The sequence below is a fragment of the Pan paniscus genome, chromosome 10 (genome assembly GCF_029289425.2).
Source record: "Pan paniscus chromosome 10, NHGRI_mPanPan1-v2.0_pri, whole genome shotgun sequence".
NCBI lineage: Eukaryota > Metazoa > Chordata > Mammalia > Primates > Hominidae > Pan > Pan paniscus.
Window position 1 is genome coordinate 80689815 of NC_073259.2, and position 18795 is coordinate 80708609.

The 18795-nt window shown below is 32.8% G+C and overlaps 1 protein-coding gene across 1 annotated transcript in view; it reads left to right on the forward strand.

Annotated features, from left to right (window-relative positions):
• TRHDE (thyrotropin releasing hormone degrading enzyme) overlaps window positions 1-7135 on the forward strand; it is a 396236-nt gene extending 389101 nt beyond the window's left edge. Inside the window, exon 19 of the mRNA XM_003832902.6 lies at window positions 4543-7135. Within this exon, the coding sequence (XP_003832950.4) occupies window positions 4543-4686 (144 nt within the window). The 3' untranslated portion in view covers window positions 4687-7135. The remainder of the gene's footprint in view (window positions 1-4542) is intronic.
• The last annotated feature ends 11660 nt before the right edge of the window (window positions 7136-18795 follow it).

Consider the following 18795-nt stretch of genomic DNA (forward strand, 5'->3'; position numbering starts at 1 on the left):
TTCTTCTTGCTTTCCTCTAACTCCATTTGCCTTTCATATTTTCCTGGACTTGGTATTACCCAGGCTATGAAAAGAAAATATTTTAGACATTTAATTGATTTTATCACATACTGACTGTTTTGTCTTACATATTTCACTGATTTATTAAATTTTTACACTTTATTTAATTGCCATTTTAGATGTTTCAAAGTGCTCCTATAATGAAGGGTATAATTTCAAAATTGAAACTAAATTATGGCTTTTATTTCATTATCTACAAAGCAGCTAACATCACAATGCAGCCTCTAAGTGGCATGAGGAATGAATCTCTTCACTGTGGAGTTATTTACTCTGGCTTTGCAGTTTAACAGATGCTGCCTGAGGCTTTTTAATACTTACATCATCTCTAAGATTGAGGAACATTATTGTCAGATGGGGTGGGGGTTTTGGTTTTTATGATGATAACCCCCCTTTCTTAAATAGAAAAGTCTGAGGAGAATTCACTTGCATTCTACCATAACCCATAAGCCTCATAAGCAGAAAGCCCAATGGGCTCCCTGTGCATATGACATATTCTTATTTCCAAGGGTTTATAGATCAAAAGGGAATCAGCATCTTTATGAATTCTGAAAACTCATTCCAGATTTTAATGATCCTCATCAGCTTTAGGTGGGTTCAGTAAAGACACTTACATTGTTCCATGGTTTTCTCCCAAAAACAGTATTCTAGTACCTGAAACTGGAGTTTCCTTTTAATTTTAATTGCATGGCTCTAGCAAATTGAACAATGTTTCTCCATAAGGCAATCTGTTATTTATTTAATTTTAAACTAATGGAGACGATCTTCTTGAACCTCAGAGACCCTTGCCATTTTTCCACATTAATGACTATTAACCAGTCCTTTCACGTGCCCATTTTTCTGCTTTTTAAACCTAACATACCTCACTGTTGTGGAGGAACATAGATCCTATGCATCAAAGGCATTACATTTACAGTTTTAATATTGAAGATATAAACTTTATAATAGGGCAATAGTTAATTCTATTCATTTACATAGTTAAGAGTATATTATGTTTTACAATCTACTCTAAAAATAATTTATCTTATGATGTTGATATCTAGGATACCCTGAAATAAGAGGAAATTTTAATGCTGAAATCTTTTTAATAGAAAAATTAACAAACATGCTTCAAAGTTTTATGCTAAGAAGATAGGGAGCACAAACAACATTGCCATTTTATTAAATGTTATTTTATAAAAGTGCCTAAAGTTGCAACATTTTAAAATAAAATCATATCATGGTATAGTTAGAAAACACAATTTAAAACAAAAACAAAAACAAAAACTAATGGTGTAGGGTCCAGCCCTACAGGACTTAGCAGGTATTCTCCCTGCTTGCGGAGACAAGAGACTGTAAGAAATAAAGACACAAGACAAAGAGATAAAGAGAAAACAGCTGGGACCCGGGGACCACTACCACCAAGATGAGGAGACCGGTAGTGGCCCCGAATGGCTGGGCGTGCTGATATTTATTGTATACAAGACAAGGGGGCAGGGTAAGGAGGGTAAGTCATCCAAGTGATTGATAAGGTCAAGCAAGTCACATGATCATGGGACAGGGGGCCCTTCCCTTTTAGGTAGCCAAAGCAGAGAGGGAAGGCAGCATATGTCAGCGTTTTCTTCTACGTACTTATAAGAAAGATCAAAGACTTTAAGACTTTCACTATTTCTTCTACCGCTATCTACTACGAACTTCAAAGAGAAACCAGGAGTACGGGAGGAACATGAAAGTGGACAAGGAGCATGAGCATTGAAGCACAGCACCACAGGGAGGGGTTTAGGCCTCTGGATGTCTGTGGGTAGGCCCGGATAATATCCAGCCTCCCACAAGAAGCTGGTGGAGCAGAGTGTTCCCTGACTCCTCCAAGGAAAGGAGACTCCCTTTTGCAGTCTGATAAGGAACGGGTGCCTTCCCTGGCACTGGCATTACCGCTTGACCAAGGAGCCCTCAAGCGGCCCTTATGTGGGCGTGACAGAGGGCTCACCTCTTGCCTTCTAGGTCACTTCTCACAATGTCCCTTCAGCACCTGACCCTATACTCGCCGGTTAGGTTATTCCTAGGTTGTGTTAGTAATGCAACAAAGAGTAATATTAAAAGCTAATGATTAATAATGTTTATACTAATGATTGATAATTGTCCATGATCATCTCTGTATCTAATTTGTATTATAACTATTCTTTATTCTAACTATTTTCTTTATTACACTGCTACAGTTTGTGCCTTCAGTCTCTTGCCTCGGCACCCGGGTAATTCTTCGCCCACAAATGGCAGCATAAATCCTACCAAAGAGTGGAAGAAATAAGCAAACTAGAATGCTAACTGCCTTTCTTTTACCCCAAGCCCTCTAAGGTGAGGCAGGGGTTTGTAAGGCACTGTGAGCGTGTACCAGGGCCAGTCAGAGGCAATTCCAACCACATGTTGGATATCAGAGCTATGGAGAATTATGGGGCATAAGATCAATTAATGGCAACTGTAGAAAGTAGGCCAGATGTGTTCTGATGAGTAAGTTCGTCTTAAGATACATATGAGGCACCTCAGACTCTCTGAGCCCACAAGGGGAGTATTTACTGCACTTAAATCATGATTTAAGAAGTGAATCTCTAGAGACCCACCAGTTCACATTTTCTGTTGAGAGTTCTTTTGCAGGATAATCCAACCTACTATCTCTCTGTCAATAAACGTTCATATTCAAACCCATAGTTTGCCTTTGAGGAGGACTTAAGAGTTTTACTTTATGTGTTTAGGCTGGCTTACCATCTCATAAGGAAGCCAAGAGCATGCTCCACAGAGTTAAAGTTGCTAAAGGGTCATTTATGACTCTCTGGTGTATTCAGTGACTGCCTAGGAAAAAAAGTAATAATTCAGAATATACTTTAAAAGGAGCATATGTAATTTTTTTCTGATTGACCTATAACATGTAAATAATGCCATTATAATATCATATTTTTACAATAAAATGAAATTCAAAACATAGATCAAAATGTATTACTTTTTGCTTTAAGGATACAGACTGGATGAGTCTGAACATAAATATATAAGTACAAATGTATTCTTGTGTTAATCAGATAAAGTTTAAAATTATGATTCAAGTACTTCCATTAGACTCTCCCTTTATATATATGTGTATATATATTTCTATCCCCATGGCACAATGCCTGCAACATTAATATTTATTAACTCCAATCCCTTTGCTTCTTCCTTTTTTCTTAATATATGTAATTTGGTCAAATGCCATATCAGTTTTAAGGACAACACCCATAAGTCTTTGTTATACATTGGCTATTTTACATGTTTGTTATGAAAGCACAGTGATTTAGAAATCTTCTAAAGGATGTACCTCTGAGATACAGTTATCCATTGCTAATGCTGCTGGGCAAAGGGCTTTGTAGGAAAGCAGAGTAAAAACTCTGAGAACCCATCAGTATCATGTAATCAAAGTAACACTTATAAATAAACTAAGCTATCCATGAACTAATTTCTAAATCAATTCAGAAAGTTATAACCGCATTTTAACTCCATCGTCGACTACCATTTCTGCCTGCCCCTGAGCCAATCTTGATACACTGCATTTCCCTCCTGGCATATCTTCCATGTGGCGCCCACCATGTGATGAATCACACCCCACACTAATTACACCACATAATGTTTCTGTGTTACAAGTTGATTTTTCACATTTGTCTATTAGCATCACAATTGTTAGTTCATTGCCAGCTTCTTAAGATATATCAAACAGAAAGGAAAAACTTCTGGTATTTAATCTTGAAGTAAAATCTTGGAGTATTTCCAGAGTATGTGAACTCTCCAAATAAAATTTTATGTCAAAAAATATGGCAAAACATTTAAGAATTATAACTTAAATGCTCAGATTCTCTAGCTAAATAAGACTATATCCCTCCTTTATTCTTTCAAAATCTAGTTACACAGGTGATTGTCATGTCATTAATCATACAATTTTCATAGCACCATTACTTTTTTTCCACTAGACAATACTTTGGTTATTCAATGACATCAAAGATAATGTCAAGCCCAATACCACTCATTTGGAGAAGATGAAAAATAATTTTCTCTCTGCAGACAAAATGTGAACTTTAATCCTTATATTCAGTGTTTAAGGCTACTTGGTGCATTGTATACACATTGAAGTTAGAACTAGTCCTTGCCACAATCCCATCAACTGATTTTGAAATGATCAATTAAATGTCTGTTTTAATATCTAATCATGAAACATGAAGCTGAATTTGGAGCTATTTAAGTTGTAATGTCCACTGTTTTTTTTCTGTTCCAAAATCAATTACATCACAACTAATTGACATAATCTGTCATATTTCATTCAGTTGCCAAGCTCACTCCACAGTACTAAATATATCTTCTATAGTGGTCGTGGCATTTTGTTTCAAATATATTCTGTTTTTTAATGTTTCAAATAGATTCTTGTTCATGTTTGTTGGACATGAGTTCTTTTTAAGACAGGCAGATTTACCATTTTAAAATTTCTTTTTCCAGCTCAAGAACTTCATGAAAAACTATGATGGGGTAGCTGCTGCTTCTTTCTCACGAGCTGTGGAAACTGTTGAAGCCAATGTGCGCTGGAAAATGCTTTACCAAGACGAGCTTTTCCAATGGTTAGGAAAAGCTCTAAGACACTAATATATGTATCTTATAAACAAACAATTCAACTCAGAAGTTTATGAGAAGACACGCTTTTTGTGGAATGAGGAAAATGTACTACATAGAAAATGGCCAGATTTTCAGTGTTAACGTGTGGGAGGAATTTTTTTTTAGTTTTTATTTTTTGGTTTCGGGGGATATTTTTTATTTGTTTCATTCATTCTGTTCTGTTTCTCTACTGGGTGTTCCTCTCTAAAGAAACTCTTGCAAGTGAAACTAGCCATGATTGCTTCAGCTGTACATTCCTTGCTGTACAGGACCAAATATGATAGTGATGCATGTCGATGTTACAGTCGATTTGGAAAAACATATTCAGAATATCTGTGCATGGATATATTGTCCTGCCTGTGTTCCAGCATGCTTATTTCAAACGTCCAGTGTTGTGTGTGAATATGTGTTACACCTAGGATGGGCATTATGCAAAAGCACAAAGATTATATATGACAATCAGTATTGCAATGAAAGAAAAACTAAAAACAGAAACGATATTCTCAATTTTGGGCAACGTGAGAGGTAAAATAGCCCTTGACATGATGAACATCACTTATTTCAGCACTTGGATTGTCTGGCAATGATTACTGTGTTGCTAACTCATTTTCTTTGAGTTAAAGCTGTGTATACATTTTAAAAGGCGTATAGATAGTGTATGCATATGTATATGTACATAGGGAAGCCCCATATGTATATAGTATGTTGTACACTGCACATGTACAAAGAATGTCTTCAGATCAAAGAAAATTTATCTCTTTTTATAAACTTAAGGACAGTTGCAAAAGGCTTCGAGGAATTTATCTCAACATTATTCTTTCTATGTCCTAACTAAATTTCTCAACTGTTATGAATTTTTCATCTACTTCTTGAACAGTGGTCTATTCTGCTACATGAAGATGAATACAAACAAAATTTTTGTATAAACTACTATTCCAGTTCTCCTGTGTCAGTCTTGCCTATAGATTTTGCCATCGTTTTCTGTCAAAGTTCCTTTTGCATGAAACAATTATGCAAACTTATAATTATTAGTGCTGAAAAAGAGTTTATTTTCCATCTTGTTTGTTTTCCTACCTTATGCTGAGTAGTCCAGAGAGTTAAAAAAATTCTCTGCATGTTGGTCTTTTAAGTCTGTTTTGCTCTAATCCTCCATTAAGCGAGCATACCTCAAGTGGGTCTATTAGCATTTAATGACCTTTTATGCCAGTTGTGCCATCCCTTAAGATGAAAAGTTCCTTTTCTTGTGTTAATGTACAAAGCTTTTCTTTTGGCACTGACAACTGTGTTCTACCTGGGAATTTTGAATAGCCATTTTCATGGCTGTGTGTTGTGTAACACAAATGTTTTTAAATGGTATTCTCACCCAGTAGGCCAGCTCTCCAAACGTTGCTTAGATGCTTCAAAATTAGCATATTTTTAAGTTTACCAGTATAAAATACCAATGCAACTACTCTACATAGCCAAATGTTTGTAAATCACATCTTATTTTCCTGAGGTTTTTCACTCCACCAAATCTTACAAATCATTGAAAGAAATATATTCTAACAGTACGCACTGAATAGTGAAAATAATTAGACATTTTAGGAACCAGAGCCATAGAATTATTTTAAATTAGTAGAAAAGAGGAGCTATTTCCGAATCTATAGAATAAAGTACCACCTAAAATTGAATTTTATCATATAAGCAAGTAATACCTATTAGTCATACCTAAATTTTTCAGCACTTCATTCAATTAAAATACATGAATTTTAAATACTTTACATGATGTGAATAGGCATGATAATACTTTTAGTATAAAATCTAAACTTTTTCCATTTATCAGAAATGATAAAATCCAGTTACTACATACCACGTTTATAAAATCCTTAATTAAATGAGTAACTTCTAAAATATAACAATAATAAATATCACACTGCAATGGAGGTCCCAAATATGTGGTCTGTCACCACTGAATTCATGTAATAGATAAGAAAAAAATTAGAGGTGGATGTCTTGTTTTGTGTCATGAATTACTAAAATCTCTTAGTAGTTGTGGTATATTTTTGAGTAAAATTACCGTTTCCAGATTTGAGTTTGAAGGGCTTTTATAGTTGTATTTTCCTCCTCACTGTTAATAATCATAATCCTTTTTCAGTATTTTAGTGGCCTTGAACAACTGGTTTATCTACAATCTCAAATCCTAAGTGTATAATTATGTGCAATGTTCAATACCTCATATAATACTTGCTCAACAGTATAGTGGTACCAATGGCATTAAGATGGTGTTTTTGTTCTACATATTTTTCAATAATTTATTCTTTCTAATGTTGAAATTATATCAGGCTTTACCGGTTTTTTTAGTTGTTTAAATAAGTAATATTTTCAAAAGAATAAAATAACCAATGATATCTCTTGGAATAATCTGTAAAACGTAGTTATAAAATTCTATTTTCTACTTAGAGTTTTTATCTTTTCTTTTTTGTCGGCTTTACAAATTATATGTATGCATGAAATAACTAACTGTTGAAAGTGTCCAACCTCCAGCCATAGCAATTTGCTGTGCCAATATGTGTACAAAAAAGTAGTTTCAATTAGAAAGGACAACATTATTTATCACATTGAGTATTAAACATTTCCAGGTAACTTGTAAATAAAAAGATTTCCCCATTTTTACACATTTTTTCTTAAAAATTTTCTATAATCTTTGAAGTTTCTAAAATACACAATCTCAACCTCTAAGACTAACATCTACAATACTAGGTCTATTCTTGAGTTTCAATAACATGTATTTTAGTTGGGTCATAAACTTGCATTATTTTATATTATCTCCAGGACAATTATATCATAGGACTAAGATTTTTGTGATAGTATTATTTACAAATATTATAAGTATAATATCTTGTGAGGCTATTATTAAGGTTATGCCATGTATTGATAAAATGCATTGCTTTCTCAAAGAACTGTTTTATACATTTTGTTTTATTTGACTCATCACAAAAGCATAATAAATGTTGTGAGCCCTAATATTCTGATGAGAAAACTGGGGCTCAGGTAGCAACATGAGCTATTTAAAACTACAAAATAGGGCTGGGCACAGTGGCTCATGCCTGTAATCCCAGCACTGTGGGAGGTTGAGGGTGGGAGGATCACTTGAGCACAGGGGTTTGAGACCAGTCTGGGAAACATATTGAGGCCCCATTTCTATAAAAATAAAAATGAAAACTTAGCCAGGCATGGTGGTGTGCACCTGTTGTCCCAGCTACTGGGGAGGCTGAGGTGGGAGAATTATTTAAGTCCAAAAGTTCAGTGCTCTAGTGAGCTATGATCACTGTACTCCAGCCTGGGTGACAGAGTGAGATCCTGTCTCTAAAAAAATAAAATCACAATGTTTGTTGTTATTTTGGGAACCAATATAATAACCTAAGTCTATCACAACATCATTCCCCAACTAAAATATAAATATATGTTGAAAATATCTCTATCGATTGCATTAATTGGAGATTTTCCAAATACTAGACCAGCATCAAAATACACAGTTAAATATATTTGCAATAATTTCATTGTTTGTTAACTTTTGCATTTCTAATTTGCAGGATGTTAAACAACTGGATGAAATGTTATGATTTAATTTGGTCAGTATAAATAATCAAATATTGGGACAAATAATTTAATTCATTTAGTTTATTAATTATATTTCCTGTCTGTATCTTTTATTGAACATTGTTTAAACATAACCTTAAAGTACTGATAATTTGCTTAATTTTCAACACAAATTTATCTGACAAATTCTGTCTATAGTAACAGATGGTCAGAATGCAGATAAATTGTGTGCATCTCAATCAGTAAAAATAATATTTGGTAAAATGTCTATAAATCTATGCAGATTAAGTTGTGAAAAACAATGCAATTTTAGTACTACTGGATTAGATGCAGTAAAGGAATCCCTAAGGAAGTTTACAATAATATATTTAATTAAAATCTACTGGCAATTAGAATTTTAAGGAATTCTTTTCTAAGAAGTTGGAGAACCTAAAATAGCTTGCTTATTCACCTGGGTACTCTCATGAAGTAACCATGTACACCTAATAAAGAAATAGTAAAAGCACATATAATGAAAAATAATTAAGATTTCTTACACCTGATTTTTTCATTATCAGAGATAATTATCAGAGATAATTTTTCATTATCAGAGATCATAGCTGAATTATCATTTGACAATACATAAGAATATATATTGTATAGATACAATATATAACTATACTTAAAGAAATATTTATTGAGCATCTTTTATTTCACAAGGCACTTAGTGAGGGAAAGGAATACAGAGATGAATATGGCCTGAAGGAATGAACTCATATTACAATAAATGAAAAAGAAAAAGAAATAATGAACCAAGGGAATGAGGGCAACAGGAAAAATAATTCCTTGCTACAGAGGGGAAGTCAATCATTTTTAGGTATACATAATATTATACAACTATTTTTGTACACTAGTTCTCAAAACATTTATGATACCTAGTATAATTTTTATTGTTTGATTTCCTAGTGCTTACTTGTGTTTTACAGAAATATGTTACATTTTGAAATTATAATAAAACAATAGAGTTTAAACTCTAATAATTGGAATATAAATTGGGATGGAATTTATCCTTAAGAAAAGCTGTTTAAACAATTTAGTAGTATTAGTAAGTTGCAGGAATACTTTAATCTACTTACGAAAAAGTAGTTCAAGTTTCCTAAAATGGTTTCAGCATACTATCGGTATCTCACAATGTGTTAATTTTAAGTTAATTATATATTCTTTAAAGCAGATTAAATAATACTTGTCCTAAGCATAATTTATTTGTTGAAATTAGTATATGTGAACTTATGAAAAAATGTTCTTGTAAATTATTCTAGAATCCCAAATTTTAATTATATAAGAACAACCTTTTGTTCAATTGCTTTGAACTAATGATGAAGTTTTTTAAAATATTAAGTATTTTATCTAATGTGATATAGATTCAGGAAAAGTCTAACAAAAATGTACTTCAGTAGTTTTATTTTTATTTTGTGAAGTTTTATTTTAAAGTTTAGGTAAGGAAAGTTTTTAAACTGTCTTAAATATTTAATAAAAGCAGTTGTTAAAAATATATGTTCTAATGTTAACTATACTACATATATGCCATTGCATGCATTTTGTTTTTTAAATAGGTTTTTCACCACTGGCCCCACTAATAGATGATTTTACCCCAGATTTTGAAAACATACCACTTTAATGGCCTTTATTTCAAATACTTCGTACTTTAGGGATAGTATTTTGAAGATGTTTATCTTTTGTACATTCCTAGTTCATTTATTAATGTACTAAGAAAAAGAAAACAAAATGACTGATTCTTTTGTTCTGAATTAAATGTTTGTGCTGTATTAATGTTAAGTGAGTTAAGATAAAGGGAAGCTACAAAAATTTGAATGCCTACTAAATGCTAGGCACTTTATAGGTGTCTTTTAATATATGTCTATTGGTATCACATCAATTAATAACCCTGTGAAATGTCATTAGCTCTAATTCACCAAAGAGTAGATGGAGGCAGAGTTGTTATCAGTTTACATAATTAATTAGTGGTATTCACTTGGATTCAAAACTCTGCAAACTGAAGCCTTATATAGCTCAAACTAGTCATTAATCTGCCCTCAGCATGCATGAAAACATAATGTTTATCCGTACAGACCATTCTCTATAGCAGATTTGAATAGGTACTTAGCACACTTCATCATTGTCACTGGCTCTTTCGAAAGAAGTATTAATTTGTGCATTCTGGTTTACCATTCATTTCTTAACAAAGTCGCTTTATACGTTCCATAAAAAGTTTTCATGAAAACATTTTACATTAGCATGTTGTGTAGTGGGTTTTAAGTTATAACAGGTAATTAACAGATATTTCGGCCAACGAGACACACACACATGAAAAAAATAAGTGAAAAGACAGAATAAATTGCAAAGGTTTTACGAGTGGACCACAAAGTTAAGGTTAAACTTCTGTCTTTGCATGTGGAGGAGACATATTAGTCTAGCCAGAACTTTCCTTTTGCTTAGCAGTGAGGTCAGAGAAGTATCTCTGTCGTTCTGCTTAGAAGTATAGATGGACTGCAATTGCTTAATTTACTTAAACTTAACATTTTCAATGGGTCTGCTGTGTGAAGATACAGTCTAAGATAAGTGCTTTGACTTGCCTCTGCACAGGTCAACTTATTTCTCATCACACACATTTTTCTTATGTCATGTAAGTAAAGGAAAGAGTGAAACGTTTTATAGAAAATATTACAGTGGAGTTAAGAACATCTGCCTCAAATGTGCAGTGCATTTACTTTTTAAGTTAATCATTTAGTAGCTACCCTTTTAACCTCTACTATGTTCACAGTATTGCATTTGCTCTTGTAAACAATTTTGTTCCCACCTTTACATAGCGTATGACCTACTCAGTGAGAACATTCATTATTAAGTTTTTGCTATTAATTTTCATTTAAAATAGGTTTATTAACTAGCAAATCTCAAATGCAAAACATTTTTGAGTGAATTTTTCCTCAAATGTTGTATTCTACCTTTCAAAATATTGTGTAACAGCAATTCCACATTATCCTTTTGAATGCTACCTATATATTGCCACATATAAAGATATTTTTCATTTTTCATTGCTATCTTTTAATCCCTTTGCATTTTGATAAAATCGAAAACAGATTAGGGCCGAAAAACTAAAAAAGATTAGGGCTTGTATTATGCATTGTCTAGTTACTTGAACAATAAGAGAAATTCTATCTTTGAGCTTTCATAATTGGCTTTCTGGACACCACTGAGTTTATTAGATAATCTTTAAAAATATTATGAACTATTTTGAATGGACCTAAATTTATTCAGTAATAAAGTTTACTTTCCTAAATCCATTCCCCAAGTGAACAGGCTTATTTAAAATATGTCATATAAAAGCACTTTTCCTTTCTAACACTTTATGATTTAGGAATTAAAAAGTAGCTGTTCTTTCAGTAAATAAGTGTTAATAAAGCAGTGACCAAATAAATAACCTTTTGTTAGTTTAGCAGATAAATGTTTTCAATGTATGCCTTTAAAATTATTCAGTAAAAATTGAATTAGTACGTATTCAACACGAAATTTTTAGTCTATTCTGACCAAGCACAATAAAATTGATTTTCCTAAATGAGAAAATTTGTCTTCTGTATTTTAAGCAGAAAAAATATGAATTCTGCCTCTAATAATCAAATTTTGTACAGCAATGTGTAATGTGCCACAATTTAAAAAGTTTTAATTTTCTGACATGCAGATAAGGCCAAAATAAATAATACCATCTGTTTTTTTCACTTGAAAATACATTTTTAAAATTTTGAGTATATATATTATAGAGGTCCATGCAAATGGAAAAACATTATTCTCTTCTGACATGGACTTTTTCATGACTATACACATGCTGAAGCCAGAATAAAAACATATATTTGTGCTATATTGTAAAAATAAAAACAATTTGTTCTCCTTTCTAATTATATGCCTTTAGAATAAATGAAATGATCTGCACTTTGGTAAAAAGTGATTTCACCTGAAATGCATTTCAGATTGCTTTTTAATAGGTTTTCTGCATTCAACAGACTGTCAGGCTCTGAATTTCAAGAACAGTTTTCAATAACAACAGGGCTATAAAATATATATAATCATGATTCGTAAGTAGTACTCAAAATATATTTTCAATGTCTCTGGGTTTTTCTGTTTCTAAGGATTAGGCAGAAAACATTAGAATTTGACTTTGCGGAGCCACTCATTTTAGCTTTTCCCATAATACTTTATACAGCCATAGATAATCCTCCTCTGGTCCGTGAACATGAGGGTAAAAAATAGAATGCCTTCCAAGCCAGAGCAAAGAATATTTCTATTAAAGGATATAGACAGTGTCTTGTGTGTGTGTGTGTGTGTGTGTGTGTGTGTGTATGTGTGTATTTATATCTCTCCAGTAGTGTCTACATTACATATACATGTATAACATGTATACATATATTTATGTATAACTATATATAATAAAATATCCATATACTATGTATATACATAATCTTATATACATACATTATATATACATATGTGTATATATCCCCAACAGCACATACATATATATATTATATATTTCCCCGTCCAAGTGGTAATTGTGCTGCAGAAAAATCACATAAGTCAGAAAATGGCTATTGCAAAATATCAGTTGGGTACCATCTTAACTTGGAAACCTGTCAAATGAAAGGTGAATTATACTGGCATGATGGCAAGGATACTCTCTGAAAACCACGAGGGAGCTTACAGATTCTGGCTCAGCAGGTGTTGAATAGTATATAATCATCTACATTTTGAACATGGATTGTATGTGATTCTGGCGGAGGCGATCCATCTAGACTGCACTTTAAGAAATATTGGCTAGATAGAGGGCTTCTCACCCCTGACTTTACATCAGACTCACCTGAATTGTTTTTAAAACCTGATGATGATGCATGGGCTTCACTTCAAACCAACTAAAGAAGACTCTGGCATGGGGCATTCATTTAAGCATTTTTAAAAACACCTGATTTTAATATATAGCGTTCAAGACCCCCTGAGAGGAGGTACCAAATTAAGCATAAAATAGCTTGAGGATTAATTACAGAATACTACCGGAAGTACCTATTTTTCAAGAATCTAAGTTCATACTATTACTTGGCATTCTCCACCAAATATGGAAGTCAAAAATGTGTCCTCAATTAGCTTAATAGTGAAAAGCAAACAAGAAGTTTGGACAATTGACTATTACCCTGACATGTCACTGCCACAGTATAAATCTGAGTGGTCTGGTGCCATCCACGTGGTTGCCTGACCTTTCCTGGTTCTGACTCTGACTTTCTGCTGTCACCCGCTTTATCTTATCATCCCCTTTCCCCTGTAGTCCTATATAAATGAGGGTGAATAATTTCACATCTACTATTATCAACAATAACAAATTTTTAACTTTTGTTTTGCACATGTATCTTGGAACTTAAAGTAAAATACAAAAAAAAAAAAAAGAAAGGAGGTTCCCATTGGAAGCGTTTTTCATTAAATGACTGTACTTTTACTCTGCTGAATAAAACAATTTTTTTTTCTGCTGCTCATTTCACAATTGCCTGACATTGGAGATCAGGAATGACATACGTTAAAATTGTTACTCAGAGAGATAAACACACCACAAACTATTATTATACACTATTGTCATCTGAAATGTTACTCCTTTTCCAGTTGTCTTTTGTTGTTGTTGTTATTGTTGTTGTTTTTACTTTACTCTCCTTTCTCTTTTTCTCTCATGTGACCTGCCAGCTGAGCATTGAGCCTTTTCAGCAACAGACACTGTATTTTTACTTGACATTGCAAAAAGAATTTTTAAGCTGTTTCTATATCTGTGTGCATAATAGAAAGTGACATGTGTTCCTGGGATTGTCAAACAAGACCCAAAGGGCATCTGGATACACTGAAACTGCTTGGTTGTACTTTTGAGTCTTTGTGCTCATTCGTCAATCCTTTAGTTCTGGCTTCCCTTGGGTTGTTAAAATTTGCTTTTCTTTCCTAAAGTCTCTAGCTAATTAGAGATTTCAGCATACAAACTAAGCCTTTTTTTTTTTTTTCAATAAAAGGAGAACTGGAAATATTGTCACCTCTTGAGCATTTTAGCAGGCTGTTAGAGGAAAGGGTGAATTATTTAATTGGATAACTCTTGAGCCATATCTGACAAAAAAAATAAACTCTCATCCTCCTGTCCTCCTTTTGTTATTTTTTTTTCATTCTCCATCCTTCACCCCTTGTAATTGTTTTTATAGGATTTAGTATTGTACCTATTTTTATGCAGAAAGGAAATTTTTCTGTAGAGTAAGACCTTCCAATTTAGTAGCTTCTTATTAAGTTATCAGAATTCTTAGGATGAATAACTTTACTGAGACATCTGTGACAAATTTAGGTCTACCCAAGAACTCCAACAACTGCCTGCTGGGAAAAGAAAAAGAGGGAAATGCTTAATGAGCAAAGATCTATGTAAAAGTCCTAAAGCTAAATCTTAATAGGAAACGCTTTATTTCAACCACTTGGAGGCATACATGAAAATTTAGCACAAAATAAGGGATTGGAAAATAGGCTTACCATATCGATGATAGTGGTGGACTTTAGCAGACAGAGAATATGCAAAGATGCAACAGGTATGCAAATAACTCCAGGCAGTTTCCGTATGTCACGAATATATTTTATAGGCAATAGTTACTCTGGTTCTTGGTTAATCCAAATATTTTCCAGTGAATTTATTTGAGAAAAATAATTGAGTGAAATAAATGTAATGTTTCAGATTAAGCACAAGTTCTAAAGTAAATATTAATTTCAATCCTTCAATCTTATTCACATTGCCTATGAAGCGCAAAAGCTGGCTAGTGTTTATGAGGTGTTTAAGTGTGTATGTATGTGTGTATGTTTCAGATGGAAGAGGAGGGAGAATAAGAAAACGTTAAGAACAAATGACACTACTTTTGACCAAGCATATTTTCACATAAAATTGAAATTAAAGTCCCATGTTACACGTTGATATATTTTTCAATCTTTTAGAATTAGTTTCTTCAATTTGCTAGTTTGAAAATCCTCATATTCTTACATATAAAATATACCTGGTGAGTTGGAGGAGAAATTTAGACTGAAGTGTAATATTATTATTTTTGGTTCAATAGAAAGTGACATGAGTTTCTAAAACTGTCAAACAAGATTCGGTAGTTATCTGGGTACGTAGAAACTGGGTGTTCTCTTGAGAGCAGAAGGAAAAAGCAAAATCTAGCTTTGGAGAAATGAAACTGAAGAACTCATGTTGCCCTTTCTGGTTAGTAACAAAACAGGAAACCTAAAGCGAGAGGTGATATATGAACATCTCTTTGTTCTGCCACAAATTCTTTTTAAAATAGAGGTCCCCATGTGTTAAGTTTCTAGTCACTCTCAATACTTGGATCAAATGAGTGAAAGCAAATACTTTGCCTGAATTTCATGCACAAAAATCTCATTTGCTTTGACTATAGATGCTTTCCTTGCTTACTATAATACTCATCCTCACTTGAGATATTTGGTTTTGTAATACAGCCCTAGTATAATTAGCCACACTGCAAAGATAAAATATCATTTGGCATACCCTAGTTTCTATACTTCTAGTAACATCTAAATTTACAGTTTACTTATAAAGATGAGTTTGATCTACATAGCTCTTGGCTCAGTTAAAGATCCAAAGTTTGAAAATTGTTAAGCCAACTCTCAGTTAAATGTTGGCTGTTTTTTACACACAAGACAAAAAATTAATATTTTTTTCTTGCTGAATGTTGTGTGAGAATTTGGGGATCTCGATAATGTTATTCCTTGTAACAACTTCTCTTTGTACATGTAAGTAGCATGTCACCTTTGTCCTCATTTAAATAATGACACGAGATTGTCATGGGATTTTTCCCCCCAGATGTCATTGTGCCAGTAGATCTGATACCTGCCATTGGTTCCTCAGTTGGTTATTTGTGTAGATCCAGTGGTTAGGCTATGTTTACATGGTACTATACGTTGTTTGGGGACAACTTCTCTGTGCTCACAGACTATCCACTGCCTTCTTTAGGGTTTAATAAAGGAGCTAAAATAACATGGTAACAGAACCCTACACTTGTACATTTCTAATCACTTTCTTTTAGCTACCCGAAAAACAGAAATGGCAGCTAACAATACACCATATAGCCAAAAAATGGTTTTACTCTAATATCTTGCCAAAACTTTTTGAAGGAGGGAAGGGATTTTTCTTTCTCAAAATTCCCAAATACATCTGACTAAAACCAACTGGAAATCTTATAATCTAAATTAGACATTCATTTATTCATACTCAAAGATAATTTGTTTTTTTTTTTTGAGACTGAGTCTCACTCTGTCACCCAGGCTGGAGTGCAGTGGTGTGATAAAGCTAATTTTTTGTATCAATTTAACTGTCTCTCCTCTGAACAGATCTTTTTTTTTTTACATGTATATAATTCCTTCTGACTATACTATCCATATTTTAAATCGATATGTTTTATCTCCTTGCTAGATTATAAATTCTTCAAGGGTAGAGATGGTATTTATTTCCATTTTTGACAGAAACATCAAATATAATAAATTCTCAATCACATTTTGTTGATTGAGAACAACCTAAGTGCCAGTATTAAAACAACAACTTTCCAGTATGAGCAAAAACAGCAGAGCAAGAAGACTTTTAAGAATGTAGAGCCACAACCAGAATAAAAAGTGTTGATCATTTTAAAGCACTGCAAAGCTAAAGCTTTAAAGCTCACACCATCTCTTTAATTTGTTCAAAAATATCACTTTAGAGCAACACTAGTTATCAACTTTGACCCACTTGGTGGAGTAAGTAGAAGAAGAGGAGGATAATAAGTTGCTATTTCATGACATATCTATTAGAGTAATTCATTTATAGTACGGAACCTTTGCCAATGATAAATGCATGTTACTGTGGTGCAATTATGAATGTACCTGAGCTTTTCAACAATAAAGCTGCCAAAAGGTTGCAAAATGCACAAGGGAGAGAGAAACTTTAGTTGAAAAACTGAACTAACGAAGATAATTTTTTTAAAAATAGTGTCTATGTGGTTTATTCAAAGAGATTTTTGTTCACTGTTAATAGAAATTCTATGATTTTAAAAAAGCACATTTTCCATTTAATGATCTATCAACTTCACATATATTTGATTTTGCACGTGTGCTGCCTTCCCAAATTATCATCATCTAGAAAACATTCACAGTATCTCCTTTATTGCCACAAAATGTAAATCTATCCAAGAAAATGATGCCATTTATGGATTTCAAATGTCTTGTAAGATTTTGGATTGGACTGGGAAAATTTCATTAAGTTTTTATTCTTTGATATTTTAATATAAAACAGAGATCAGGTGGAATTACATAATCTTTACTAACTGCTAATGGTCTAAGCTATAGCCACTATGGAGCTAATAAGTAGTACATTATTGTTGACCTACTGTGTGCTCAAATCTATATAAGATGCAATGCTGACATTAAAGTAATATAAGGCATAGTTTTTAGTCTAAAATAACTTTTTCTTATTTGCACAAACAGCAATTACAAATAGAACAGAATACCATATAGGGTATGGTATAGAAAAACATTTTATATATATATGTATATATTTTTTCTTGTATCCTATTTGATATATGTTCTATAAATCTTCCAGGTTTATGTATTATATATAACTATATATTATTATGTTAATATATGTATATTATATATTATATATTATATTAATATGTTATATTTATTAATATGCTTATATATCATAATATATATAATAGCATACAGGAAAACATACAAAATATATTTTGAGGTCACTACAGAGAAAAGGGAAAGTTGTGTATGGACTGAATGCTTTAAGAAAGCTTTGTGGAGTAAATGGAGTTGGAGAAAGATTACTAACCATTACCTGTGGTTTCCATGAAAGGCAAGATAAGAAGCTGTGGGGCGGTGTGGGTAAAAGGGACATGTGATGATATTGAAAAAGTTAAATAAGAAGACCTTGAGGATCTCTCCTTTTTACCATTTTTATCCACCAAAGATAGAGAAAGGTTCTGACTAGCTTTATTTTTTTTTCTGATCTGATGAGAACAAAGTATTTCTATTCTGAGGTTTACTTTTTAGAATAGTGATTGCCATAAGAAGAATCTAATATAGAGAACAAATGCCTGCTTAAAATGTGAGTGATGGAACTATATGGCAGGAAAGCAAATAAACAAATACATATATAATCCTTTAATTTTTTTACTTCCTGATTTTTGCAAAGCCTCAAACTTGTCTCTGTGAGGGGTTCTGGCCTAGAGTGTTAAGGGGATCATAGAGAATGAAGAGCTGGAGAATTGGGGTCATTGATTGATTGGAGTAATGAGGATAAAATCATCTGGATGTAGAAAGTGTATTCTTCCATGAGTCAGCTCCTTGCTGGACCCTTCAGATCAGGTGATGGAGGTAATTTACTGGTTTGCAGCACTTAAAAGAGAAACTCAAGTGGAAAGCTTATCATCTCTCAATTTCGTA